The sequence below is a fragment of the Bacillus rossius genome, chromosome 6, assembly GCF_032445375.1.
Source record: "Bacillus rossius redtenbacheri isolate Brsri chromosome 6, Brsri_v3, whole genome shotgun sequence".
Taxonomy (NCBI): domain Eukaryota; kingdom Metazoa; phylum Arthropoda; class Insecta; order Phasmatodea; family Bacillidae; genus Bacillus; species Bacillus rossius.
Genome location: NC_086334.1, coordinates 31,567,646 through 31,581,206, shown reverse-complemented (window position 1 = coordinate 31,581,206; position 13,561 = coordinate 31,567,646). Strand labels below are relative to the sequence as shown.

At 37.9% G+C, this 13,561-nt stretch overlaps 2 protein-coding genes across 3 annotated transcripts in view; one reads left to right on the top strand and one right to left on the bottom strand.

Annotated features, from left to right (window-relative positions):
• The window catches only part of LOC134532980 (pre-rRNA 2'-O-ribose RNA methyltransferase FTSJ3), a 27,271-nt gene extending 21,501 nt beyond the window's left edge, over nucleotides 1-5,770 (bottom strand). The window contains exon 1 of one of the 2 annotated variants that reach the window (XM_063370077.1): nucleotides 5,274-5,770. In XM_063370077.1, the coding sequence (XP_063226147.1) occupies nucleotides 5,274-5,340 (67 nt within the window). In that variant the 5' untranslated portion in view covers nucleotides 5,341-5,770. Of the gene's footprint in view, nucleotides 1-3,163; nucleotides 3,271-5,273 lie in introns of those variants that run through there. The other variant, XM_063370078.1, reaches the window with a different exon arrangement.
• On the top strand, nucleotides 5,704-13,561 carry LOC134532981 (mediator of RNA polymerase II transcription subunit 19). Its single transcript, XM_063370079.1, has 2 exons — nucleotides 5,704-6,118; nucleotides 9,010-13,561. The coding sequence occupies exons 1-2, from the start codon at nucleotides 5,935-5,937 to the stop codon at nucleotides 9,543-9,545; spliced, it is 720 nt and encodes a 239-aa protein (XP_063226149.1). The 5' UTR covers nucleotides 5,704-5,934; the 3' UTR covers nucleotides 9,546-13,561.

Here is a 13,561-nt window from a genome sequence, read left to right as displayed (position 1 = left end):
AGTAGCAGTACAATTTTAGTGCGCATTTTATCATTCAAAATGATGGCCTAGGCTGCTTATATATTTTTTATTTTACGAGCAAAAGTTTACTAGTGCTTTCAATACATTTTATCAATAGGATGTGTTCGCTTTGGGCATCTTTGTCGTCGTGCCCTATAAAAGTTCAAAGCAGATGTAACAAAGTGAGCTTGTTTTGACTCATAGAGAAAGCGTCCATTTACACTCTACAATGTTTTTTTCAAGTGCCATTTGCTTTTCTCGGGCGGTGGATCGTTTTTGATGTTCTACGGTTTGAAACATTTCATACCTTTTTTGTTTATTATAGCCTACTAATTTTCACAGGCATGGGAAGTTCATAAAAAATCGTATTCTCTAGCTACATTGTGTTCAGTAATTTTTTTACAATAATAACGTTCAAACACTTCACTATTTACAATATCTGATGCAAACTCTGGAGGTTGTGTGTTTGCTCTCGGTCGTGTGCATTATAGTGGTTTTTGCAACTATCATTCCAGAAAATAGTTGAAGTTCCTCAATGTCCATATTTCCAATTCCATGCCCATAAATTTGTTGTTCTTTTATAACGCCAATGCTGTTTCTAGGAAAAATTCAAAATATAAATAAATTATTTTATATTATATATATATATATATATTACACTTATATTGTACAGCATAAAAATAGCAATAAACAGACCAATAAAAATGTCCATCCCTGCATTCGAGTATTAGTAATAAATACAAGAAACTTGTTTTGGTATATTATACAATGCCACTTATTCCTTCCTTGCAAAAACTAAGATACTGTATTTTGTTCACAGTAACTATCTACAGTGGGCATCCGCTCACCTTGAAAATAAGGGTAAATGTTTTTGTTTATTTCAGAATTGAAGGCAAACGCCACTCCAGTGAAGAAGGAAGAAGTATATTACTAAAGATGTTGCAAGAGATAAGTGACAGTGAAAATATTTCAAGTTCAAGTGACAGTAATCCAACAACTGAAAATGAAAGTGATGCACTTGAAGATGAAGATTATCAAGATGATGCTTTACAAATATCAGATGATGACTCGGAAATAGAAAGTAACTTGTCTGGCCAGTATTACATAGCTAAAAATGGAATGAAATGGTTTAGGGATCCACCAACACAAAGGCAAACGTTGAAGCACAATATAGTTCGTGATAAACCTGGAGTGAAGTGTAATCGCCCGGGTTCAGTAAAAGAAGCATTTGGGACATTTGTGACACCAGAAATGGTCAGTACTATTGTAAGGGAAACTAATAGAGAAGCGGAACGAGTTATGAATGATTGTAATATATCAGATGCGAACACTGAACATAAAATATGGAAAGATACAAACGAAATGGAAATTGAGGCTTACATTGGACTATTGTTGTGTGCTGGTGTGTATCGTGCTAACAGAGAAGAGCTCAGTGAGCTATGGAATGAGGAACATGGCAGGCCAATATTCCGAGCTACTATGCCCTTGAAAAGATTCAAAGAGATAACAAAGATGATTCGTTTTGATAATAAGGCAACACGTGTGGCACGCCAACAGGAAGATAAACTTGCAGCTTTGCGTGAAATATGGGATACATTTGTACAGAAACTTTCAGAGTCATATGTACCTGGTTTTGACATGACAGTTGATGAACAGTTAGTTGGGTTTAGAGGAAAATGTCCTTTCCGTCAGTACATGAAGAGCAAACCAGCAAAATATGGCGTCAAAATTTGGTGGTTATGTGACTCTGATACATCTTTTCCGCTAAATGGCCAAATATATCTGGGCAAGCCCACACACGGTACGAGAGACCAAAACCAAGGCTCTAGGGTTGTCAATGAACTAGTCAGAAAATGGAAAAACAAAGGACGAAACATTGTTGCTGACAATTTTTTTACTAGTATTCCTTTGGTTCAACAGTTATTGAAAGAGAACACAACATTCGTGGGGACACTGCGTAAAAATAAGGTGGAAATTCCTAAGGAAATGTTGCCTCATAAATGTAGAGAAATCCATTCATCTGTATTTGGTTTTGCTGGTAATCTAACTATGGTGTCATATGTGCCTAAAAAATCCAGTTCAGTTATACTTATTTCGTCAATGCACCATTCCACAACTGTACAAGGAACTGAACAGAAGCCGGAGATAATAATGCACTACAATTCAAAGAAAGGAGGTGTAGATACACTGGACAAAATGGTGGCTACTTATAGTTGCAAACGTAACACAAGGCGCTGGCCACTTTTGTTATTTTATAATCTCCTGGATGTTGCTGGTATTGCATCACTTATTGTTTGGGTATTTTATAACCCTGAAGATTTTGGAAATGTAAAACACAAAAGGCGTCATTTTTTGTTACAACTGGGACGCCAGCTTGTTCATCCATACATAGAAAAAAGGCTGCAGAATGGTAAATGCATTCAGAAGGGTGTGAAAAGTGGCCTTCTTGCACTTGGCTACAAAAAGCAAACATCAAGTGAATATATTCCTACAAGTAACAAGAGAAAACGATGTCACTTGTGTCCAAGAACCAAAGATAAAAAAATTAAATCTGTGTGCAACTCCTGTGGATACAATGTATGCAGCTCGCATAGTGAAAACTTTGTCAAGTGTTCTAGCTGCGCTGCAGAGAGTGATTGAAAATTATATTGTGAATATAAAAATCGTTTTGTATGTCTGCAAATTAGACATACTATATAATTATGTGAGCATACATTTTCAAGAACAACAACATTGTGTGTTATAATGACATAAATATGTTATTTTGACAGGGACATTTCAAATGATTGAGAAATATGACTAAAAATGTAAAAATCATTAAAACTTTCTGTGGTTGTCCACATTCTTCCAAAGTGAAACATCTAAAATGTCGTAAAATATTATGAGTACAAATATGTAAATCACTACATGGCGTATTACATATATAAAATCTCAAATATTATTGGGGTCCTAAAAGACCCCATGTGCCCTAAAATGTTGTTGTAACGTGTAATTAGAACACTGGGTAGTGTAACATTAAAATAGATAATAAATACATGGTAATTTGTAACATTACAAGATATGTGCAACTTATATACATTTACCCACATTTTAAGTTGGGGTCTCAAAAGGCCCCAAGTGCACAGATATGTAACAAAACTAAGGTGATTTGTCGAAGGTTAACATAGAATTGGTTCAATTTTGCCCGCAAATGGGTGAATTCTCCAAGCAACCTGTGGGACCACCGTAGCACAAATTTATAATAAAAAAAAACAGTGGGGAAAATCTCTCAGAATTTAAAGACACTTTTTATTAAAATTATTAAACAATGACTGATATTAGCCATTTTTGTTGACCTTCTGAATAGTTGCAAGGATTGTTACACAACCACCAATGCTGCCTTTCGTGAATGGGCGAGTCATTCACATCCTTTCATTCATTCTTGTGGCGCTACCATTTAGTAAAAATGTACAGTAAAAATGTACATAACTATAGTTTGCTGCTCAGCCAGCCAATTGCTGTCCACATAATTTTATCTCTATCTATTAATGTCAAATTATTAACTTAATTGTGAAAAATTGAAATATGACCTATAATACAGTGCCAACAATTTTTTAATACAAACAAATGACAGTCAAAAAATATTTCTTTATTGGTGCACTACGTTGTGTTAGCCTCAAAATAATTGGGATATCCTTTCATGTCTAGTTCTCACTGAAAACAGTTTTTAATTTAAAGGATGCTTTGTAAAAGGCTGCATCAATAAAGAACACACCCTTACTGATTTGAAATTAATTTAATTGAATTATAGCCTGCTGCTGTTGGCCTCTTGAATTGTACCACATTCCTTGTAAACACACTCAATTCATAAATTATTCTATTTGAGATCATTCTTATGACCAGAGAGTTTTCCCCACATTCCGTTCTCCTTTGCTCTCAAAAGACATTTCAGGACTTCTCATTCCTGTTTCTAGATTTCCTTCTCTACTCCGTGACCCAGCTTTCCCCATCCTTCCTCCCATTCAATATCCAATTCAGCCAAAATTGGCTCATTGTCCGACTTCTATTTTTTTTTTAAATTTAACTTACAATCATAATTCAGTGTTATATCACACATTTTTTTTATGTCCACGATCTTTTGACTAATAAATTAAAACAGGCAGCATTATGTACCACAAGATCAATATATTATACAGGTACCATCAGGATCAAGGAATAAACTTGGATACTGATTACTGATTAGACTATCATACCCCATTTCCATTATTAGCACTGTTGGGGGGGGTTTTACATTTTACTCCACCCCTTCACCACCCTAGCACTACCTACAGGGATCCAGATTCTTGATGGTCTGAATAATTCTTCTAGAGCAGCGGTTCCCAATTTTTTTTAGGCCAGAGAACCCATGATTGACTTTCTTTAGGCAGAACCCCTAACTCCTTCAAAAGAAAGTTACTTTAAAATAATTGTGAACATTTAAACCAAATTTATTTTATTTACTCATTGTTACAGACCCCTGATACCTAATTGTTTGAATGTTGTAATGTTCAAATAGTTTGTAGCATATTTCGTTATGGAATATATGCTTAGGAGATTATTTACTTCTACTTGTTTGTATGTACATCTGTGCATTATGTAGATACACATGTAAATATACACTTCCTCCACCTCCCACACTTTGTGCATGTTGCAGCCTGGGTCGACTACCTGCTTGATATGACGTACTCCTGACTTACTGAACCCCTGTGATCCTGCCGTAGAACCCCAGGGTTCCGCGGAACACCTTTTAGGAACTGCTACTCTACAGGAATGATCCTATAGTTTCATTCTGGTAGTGTGTGTTGGGTTAACGAAAAGTCTCTTTGGAAATGTGTCATAGTTGCTTCTAGTGTTTGTGTCACTGGTAAAAAGCCAATCACCATCAGGAAATGAGCATTTACCATGTGTAACCCCTTCTAAGGAACACCAATGCAATAATATTGCCAAATCCAAAATTTCTCAAAATCCTTGAGATGGGCAACTGGAAAGTAATCACAGATTACTGGAATATAATCCATCAGTAAATAATATAAACTTATGACTTAGTCCTGGATTCTATCGACAAACTGGGGCTCCAGTTCCATCTCCATCACCGTTGTGTATCCATAAACAGCAGATATTAGCAGTTACTAACATCACTACAGAAGAAATATGTGAATTTTTTTTATAGAAAATATCTAAAACTCTAAAATAACCATAAATTTGTGTCATTCATTCTTACAATACAAACAGTTACTATAAACCTGATAACTTACCAGTTTCCCTAGCGAGTTTGTAGTACTTATCTTTACGCTGCTTTCCAACTTTAGTCTTTTTCCCCATATTTATTTATTACAAAATCACACGCTGTACAATTCGAAACACTTGCATACAAATACTTAAATTTCCAACACCATGCTCACATAACCTGTCATTCTCATGCATGCGTTTAACTGAAGCACCAACTATACAAAAAAAAGAGAGAAATTTAATTTTTAAGTGTGTTCATATAATACCCAATACGTATATGATATTGAGATATATTTATTTCCGTAACGTTAGAAAGTTTAGTATTTTTCCTAGGTTTTAATAAATCTTTTAATATTGACTTTATGATTATTTTTTACTGTGATAATTTTTTTACTTGATTTCTGTTAACTTTATGATCCATAGACTTTGGTTAATGTGTCCTTAAAATATCACAAAATTAAACAAATCATGGTTTCTTTTCAAATTATAACAAGGGGGACAATTTTGTTTCAGTGGGTTTGTTTTTATATCAACATGGCTTTTTGATTATAGATCCATTGCGTCACAAAAGATAGCACTTGATAGTCAGTGCTGACAACACTGACAACTTGGTTGATCTGAAAGCTTGATAGCTTATTGTACTTGCTCGTTAAACATCTTGTGGATGGCACTAAACGATGAGGGAAGATGATGATGGCTGATCAGTTTCGAAAGGGGGAGCAATATTCGCCAAAATCGTCTCCCAGAGGGGCTCGATCCCCTGTTGTTTCACGTCAGGATTCTACAGGAACTCTTAAAACGACGATCTCGCTAGGGAAGAATCCGTCTATCGTCCATAGCGGACCCTTCTATTTAATGAAGGAGCCCCCAGGTAAGATACCTGTACCTGTCATGTACTTTTCAGAACCTGATTTTTGTGCCAGAAAATGTCCAGAATTTAAAGCAGTTGGTTTTTTTTGGACCCATTTCACAGCATTATTAGAATTTTTGTCATGGTTTTCTGCAATCTTTGTGTAACCTAGTTCTACTTTGTATAGCCAGATGATTCAAGAAGTATCTAAATAGACATTACTGTAATACTGCTGTTGACTCTGGTTCATATACAGGGAAGATTTTTAAAACACTTTGCCTTCAATTACCCCACCACCAATGTTATAAACCTCAAGATACTTTTAGACACAGCATTCAGACTTGAATTTCCTAAATTATGTCCATTGGTGCGGCACATTTCATTATCACCTTAGAAATGTTTTAGTTTTTGGAAATTGCTTAGAGCTTATTGAAAACTTAAGGATATTAAATTTTACGCCAAAAATACTAATACAAAACAGGTTGGTTAAGGTTGAGTCTAGGCTCAACTGCAGACTTAAAATAAAAAAGTATCTATCTATACTAATATTATAAAGCTGAAGAGTTTGTTTGTTTGTTTGAACGTGCTAATCTCAGGAACCACTGGTCCAATTTGAAAAGTTCTTTCAGTGTTGGATAGTACATTTATCGAGGAAGGCTATAGGCTATATTATATTATCAATAACATTAGGGATCCTTACTAAAAGTCCAATTTAGAATCAAATGTGTTGAAGGGGGTTAGATACAACATGCAGTACACGTACGAATTGTGTGTTGACAATGCCGCAGGCGCTAGAAGTTTATTTCCTATTGCCTATTAACATTGTTGCCATGCACTAGATGTCTTATCATTCTTAGTTTTCCCATACAAGTAAAAAACACCCGTGTGATATTAACAACGAAGCAATCAGTACCCTCATATAGAATACATAGAGATAGTGTGAGGTATATATGTAGATATAAAGTGATAAATACAGATAGAGAGATACATAGAAATATAGGACTATAGATGTAGATAGAGATAAATATATATTTATAGACATGGATAGATTATTTGTATATGTGTAACTACTTCAAACATATTACAAAACAAAACTGAATGAGGCATTGCAATGTATGCCGAGCATTAGCTAGATAATGGAATCTTTTCAATATTAGTAATCCCTTATTTTTCAGGTTTTTTTCCTATATTGCTTTATAGAGTCTAGATTACATACAGACCAGGTAAATAACTATAAACTGGCAGAACGTCTATCGGGATCTGAAAGTGATATAAATTATTTTGCACACTTGACATTCAAATTAAGAAGACAATTACTAACTACATCTGATCTCTAAACAGTTCTCCTTCACCCTGTGTTCAGCCCGGGCAACGCTGGGTACTGCAGGTAGTTTTAGTATATTTTGTTCTGGCTCTCAAACCCCATTGCATTTACCGTGTTGAGGACCGCGATCACAAATGTGTCAAAAAACTAAACACCCCAATTCAAAGGGCAGCGAAAGGTCGCTAGAACAATCTATGTATAAACATTATGCAATTTCAGACTGCACTCTACATCACTTGCACAAAACTCATCAAAAGAGATGTGAACCGTGCTGTCAAAGTATTGCAAGTATCATGGATCTGATAATAGTGAACAGGTAGTGCAGACAGTCAGCTGCCCATCCAGAACCATCAGGGCAAGTGTGCTCACAGGTGGCCTTGTTAGTAACAGTTGTAAGTTGCATTCATGTTAGTGGATTGTTATGGCTGTCAGTGACTTCGAGAAATATGATGCAATCTACTTGCCAGCTCTGTCTGTTAAAAATTATAAGAAATCTACATGTAGAGCTAGCTGATCTACCCATTCCTCCAAATAATCCTGAAAAGGACTTCATTATTCCAGAACTTAACCACGTGCCATGTTTAGTGTATAGTCAATCTTTTTGCACTTCTAGTGATTACTGATCAGCTACACTCACTGCTGCAGAACCAGTAGTGGTTTTAGATGAAAGATTATACAAAATATTTGTTTTTATGAACAATTAATTTGTTTGTCATATTATTGTTTTTATTTTATAACATTAATTGTCCAATAGTTTTGTACATACCTGTACATACAAAAAATACATAGTGGATGCAATAAAGGTACCTAGATTTTAGTTTACACAGTTTGCGTGGTGTGTGTGTATCTACAAAAACAGTGTGTCTATACACACACACACACACACACACACACCTATGTGCACTTGCCCGTACCGCCCACACAAATTTTATTAGCTGTATATACAGGAGATCCCAAATTTTTTCAGCAAACGATTATTTCATCTAACAATTGATTGATTGATTGACTTGCGATTGGGCTTCTGCCCGGCAGCAAGGAGTCCCCCTCCTCTATTTTCCCAATTAATGAAGCCTCTTCCAAGTCCTTTCCTCTTCTCACATTCAGTATCTTTCCCTCAATCCTATTCCACTCCTGCTCTGACCTCACCAGGAATACTTGCCTTCCTCTTTCCATTCTTCTCCACTCTCTCTGAATCATCCACCCATGATCCCTCCTCCCTCTATACACCCCTTTGTTCAACCTGTCTCCCACCCCCCCCTATTAAGTAAAAACTAATGGAACATTTTCTTTTGTGGCAGTTCAGCAAGGTGGCAACAGTGGGTGTATAGCATTTGTATGTATCAAAAAACTGTTATTTTTAGGGTGTGCCTGAAATATATTTGTTATTATCTTTAAAAAATGTACATTGATGTGATATTGTTGATGTAAGTTCAGTTCATGGACAATGTTTTACATTAGCTTTTGACATTTAACTTTTTTGTCACCCTTCATTTTGTGGATAATAATGTAAATAGTAGCCTACTTTACTTTGAGCATTATGAACATTTTTTGCTCATCAATTTTAACACCTGTCCATGATTGTTTCCAGGGGAAAGCGATTTGACTGGGGCCACAAATTTGATGGCATATTATGGCTTGGAGCATTCCTACAGCAAGTTCAGTGGCAAGAAGGTGAAAGAACAGCTCTCCTCGTTCCTCCCAAACCTGCCGGGCATGATCGACACGCCGGGCCACCAGGACAACAGCTCCCTGCGGTCCATCATCGAGAAGCCGCCCATCGGCGGCAAGGAGCTGCTGCCCCTGACGGGCTTCCAGCTGTCCGGCTTCCGCCTGCACCCGGGGCCGCTGCCCGAGCAGTACCGCTACGTGAACCAGGTGCCGCAGCGCAAGCATAAGAGCAAGCACAAGAGCAAGCACAAGCACAAGGCGGGCGACACGCCCGGCCAGGAGGCGCAGGCGGCCGAGCTGGGGCAGGACACTCACGAGAAGAAGCACAAGAAGCAGAAGAGGCACGACGAGGACAAGGAGCGGAAGAAGAGGAAAAAGGAGAAGAAGCGCAAAAAGCAGAAGCACAGCCCGGAACATCCGGGCGGGCTCACGCCGAGTCAGCATTCCACCGGTTGAGGGGAAACTTTGGTTGCCAGACTGATTTCTGATAAGTACAAAAGTTGAGCTTCGTTGCGAAACTATGTCAAAGAATCTATATACATGATATTTAGTTATTTTGCTCTCAATTTGATAACTTGAACAGTGTGTTGTATAAATCAGGGAATTGGTAGCATACAGTGCAACACAATACATATTTACTGTGTAAATACAAAATAGTCATAAACAGTTATAAATACATAAGGTATTCTTAACTTATTATGATGCTTTTTTTGGCTGTCTTTTATTTGAACATATTACATAATGTCCACAATATAGTCCTTACCAAAAACTTATCTTCCATTTTATTGGCTGGTTATGTAATTTTGTGAGACCAAATATAAAAAAACCCTTCCATTTTTTTTTTGCTCGTTGCAATCTACCATATACATATTTTACGGCCGTCGACTTCCTAAAACCTATGTCGACCGTAAATATGAGAATAAGCTAAAAAGTGGAAATGAAATAGGTAATAGTGAAATAAATATGTAGAGTGATGGGGAAGAGGAATGGAAGCTAATTTACCAGGATTGTCTGTCAGTGAATTATTTTTGATATTCTTAAGGTCCTAAGTGGACATTAGAAAGCAGGCTCTCAACCACTCATCTGTTTGCTAGAGTGGGCGCGCAGGTGAAGAGTCCCTTTTCAATGATAAATAAGCGGTTAATACTTAAAACAAGAATTGGGTGATTTTAAATTCAACAAACAGTTTTTATTATAATAATTCTGGATATTAGGCTTTTGACACAACTTTCTGACTAAAATTTATATAATCATTAAACCCTATAATCTGCTTAAAAGCCATATCTAACCCTATTAGGAATAAGACATTAAATAAATGAGTCATGTTGTCTGCCATTTCTGTATATGTATTCTTAACCACCTCTGTTTCGGTGGATAGTGTTTCGTCTTGTGAGCCCTACCAACTTTACCGTGTATACTTTTCTAGCGAGTGAATTTATGTTAACTTTAAATTAAGTATTGATGTATTTCTTTACCAAACTTAAACAGTTTAAAAAGTTACAATATCAAAGAGTTTTTTTAAATTTGCCCATGTTTTCCTGGGTGAGAAGTTTTTCAGAGGGGAGAAGTCCCTCATTCCTTTCGTCTACTTCCTACATCAGCCTACTGCCATTACTAAACCTTTAGCGTTGAACCATTGTTTCTGGTTACTAACCAATTGTAGTCATTCCTGGTGGCGGTGAAGCGTGGCTTCCCACCTACTGACCCCATGACAGAATAATTACAGTGGCTTATGAAGCCCTATCTGACAGAGTTTGCATTTATCACAACCACGCGAACTCTTCCAGTGTGTCAATTTCAAATATTCCCAATCGCTGATTCAGTGTTTGTTTTCTCCCTCTCGTTCGTGGTCTTCTCTGTCGCTCCCTATGTCACTGCCCCCCTATTCCTCTGCTCTGCTGACTGGCTAATTTAGACTCTTCAGTTTTTTTGAAGGTCACCTGCTGCTGGCTGCGCACGACAAACACACTTGTCGTCACTGGTTGTGTTACGCTACTGGTCGCAAACATTTTGTTAGGCAACCAGGCTCGTGCTTCCGGTGGCTGTGTAATCTGTTTACAGTTGACTACATTTTCGTTCATCATGTCTCTCATTCCGTAACTTCTAGATGGTTACTCTTTACAAAACCATTTGTGTATATATAACAAAAAACATCTCCCATGTCTTTAAACTTACCAAGTTAAGTATCTCTCATTTTTAGGGTTGTGTCATTATTTAAACATATTTGACAAATTAACAAGTTCATATACCTATACAGTTGATGAAAATCCAATTTGAAATCCACTACATTATGATGAATCTGATGTTCCTAGACTTGCTACTAACACCTTGTGTCACAGAGTGCTGGAATATATTATATCACCACGGAGGAGGTGGTATAGGTATGTTCTTAATCTTCGGAGGCTGAAGTTAAGAAATATTAACATCGGGTATACAAGTGGTGTTCTAGGTGAGCAATAAAGACTGTGGCCACCCCTGGTCTGTATGAGCTGCTCTACGTTGTTGGGACACATAAAATCAAATACAGTAACACACTGTCTTGAGGAATAGCCATTTAATTATCATTTGCATATGCCCATGTAGTTTTGTTGTATTGCTTTGTCCATAGTTCGAGAATGTTGATTAAGCTTCTCAGTTTTTTGACATCTAGCAGTTTGGTAGGTTAGGTTAAAAATATAGCCACCCTTCAGCAGGGGTGGACAAAATTCTTGAGATGTTAAATTTTTCTGGAATGCTAGAACATGAGAATTCTGGACTGGATTTTCCCCAAATACACTAACATAGTTTTTACAGTGCTTTCATTCTAAAATAAAATTTAATCACTAAAATAAATTGTATGCTCTATTTATGTGATCACGTTTGCATAGAAATGAATGGTAGCTGATTGGAGATTGTTCATGTTCTTTGCTATGGATCTTGATCCCAATGATGATGTATCAGGAAGTATTTCTTACGAGCAGAGTTATAAAATATGTCCCTATATATTGGGTATTTATTTCCCATGAACTTGGTTCACTTGTACATTTTGTCCACTGCTGTTTTTTAAGATTGCTTGTGGTCTGGTACAGGGGCATATGCACCATTATACCCCGAAACTCTAAAAACCTTCTAAAAATGTATCATTCCCACCAACCAAAGGAAAGAATTTGAAAGCTACCAAATGGCTATATAGTTATCCCTTCCCTCAAAATGAAATTCTGCATATGCTTCAGGAATGCACTTAAGGATTGGAAACCACACCATTATTAGAACGTAGGCTTTAATATTTGTGGTTATGGACACAAAGTGTCTTGCTTCTGTACCGAGTACCCCTCAGCATGATGGCTCATGTTAGAGTGATATGCCTTGCGTAAATACACATTTGCAACTCTTGCTCCAGGATTAACAGTGTAGGCAGCCACCAAATTGACTTTAAGGAAGGAAATACAGTATTGTTTCAGTATTTTTTTAATGACTTTATTGCATCCAGTCATATTGTGCTAACTTTCAAATGATAGCTTTATGTGGGGCTAATGGGTATGCAGCCACTTCTGTAATAAGTGGCAAAGATCTGTGGAAGGAGCTGTGGGATTGGCAATACAGCCTACCGTTTGCCTCTGCCGAAGTAACACTTGTAATGGAGTAGACAGGTCATCCAAAGACACAAACTTTGACGTCGTCTGGCCGACGACCACCCCAGAGCCCGACCTGCACCCGCCAGTATACGCTCCCGCTAACGGAACACACCCCTGGCCATGGCCCACCCGAGTCAGGCGACCCGAACAGCAATCAAAGACAAAGCCGCGGAAACCTGAGTAGACAAGAGAAGAACCGTACCCATTCCTCCTAAAACATTAAATTAGGATTTTAGCGACAATAAAATCTCTTCCAGACACACCCGTTTGGAGTCTAGCGTAATGAGGTCACGCCTGGCGCGAGAGAGGCCGAGCCTCCCTCGGACGCCATGCCAGTTCGGCAGTTCAGCGCAGCTCATGGACCGGGGCGGACCTACGTCCCACGGAGAGGCAACATCCTTTGTCTACATCGAAAGTAACGTCCGGTAAATATAGTCACTAATTAACAGAACCCCTTTTATTACTTAACCTCTCCGTGAGTACCCGGTCCCTTTTTTCGGTCCAGGACCTAATCCGGCCGCATCAATTTAAAGACACCCCGCACCACACTTGGTCAACGGGGCTGCTCTTCAGTATACGGCACGGGCCGCCTCCCGCAACTTACAGAACTTTATTTAAGGTCACGCGCACGGCGCTGACCACAAACCCGCAAGGGAACTTGGACAAACTTAATTGCGGTGCGTGTTTCACCACAGTGGGCACAACACCCGCGCCGAGACATTTGCATACGGGATTGGCCGTCTCCAATCGTCCACCCCCTTAATTCAGTGTATTTTTGTATCCCGTATTTTGTATTGCTAACTTACGTTACCCGAGTAACGAGTGCCACGTAACTTGTGCGCGCCCCCTTAATTCAGT

What these genes read in the sequence shown, in the direction of transcription:
- LOC134532981 (XM_063370079.1), top strand. Translation starts at nt 5,935, where the DNA reads ATGATGATGGCTGATCAGTTTCGAAAGGGGGAGCAATATTCGCCAAAA. An exon ending in TTTAATGAAGGAGCCCCCAG is followed by an intron (nt 6,119 to 9,009) that starts GTAAGATACCTG and finishes GATTGTTTCCAG; the next exon opens with GGGAAAGCGATTTGACTGGG.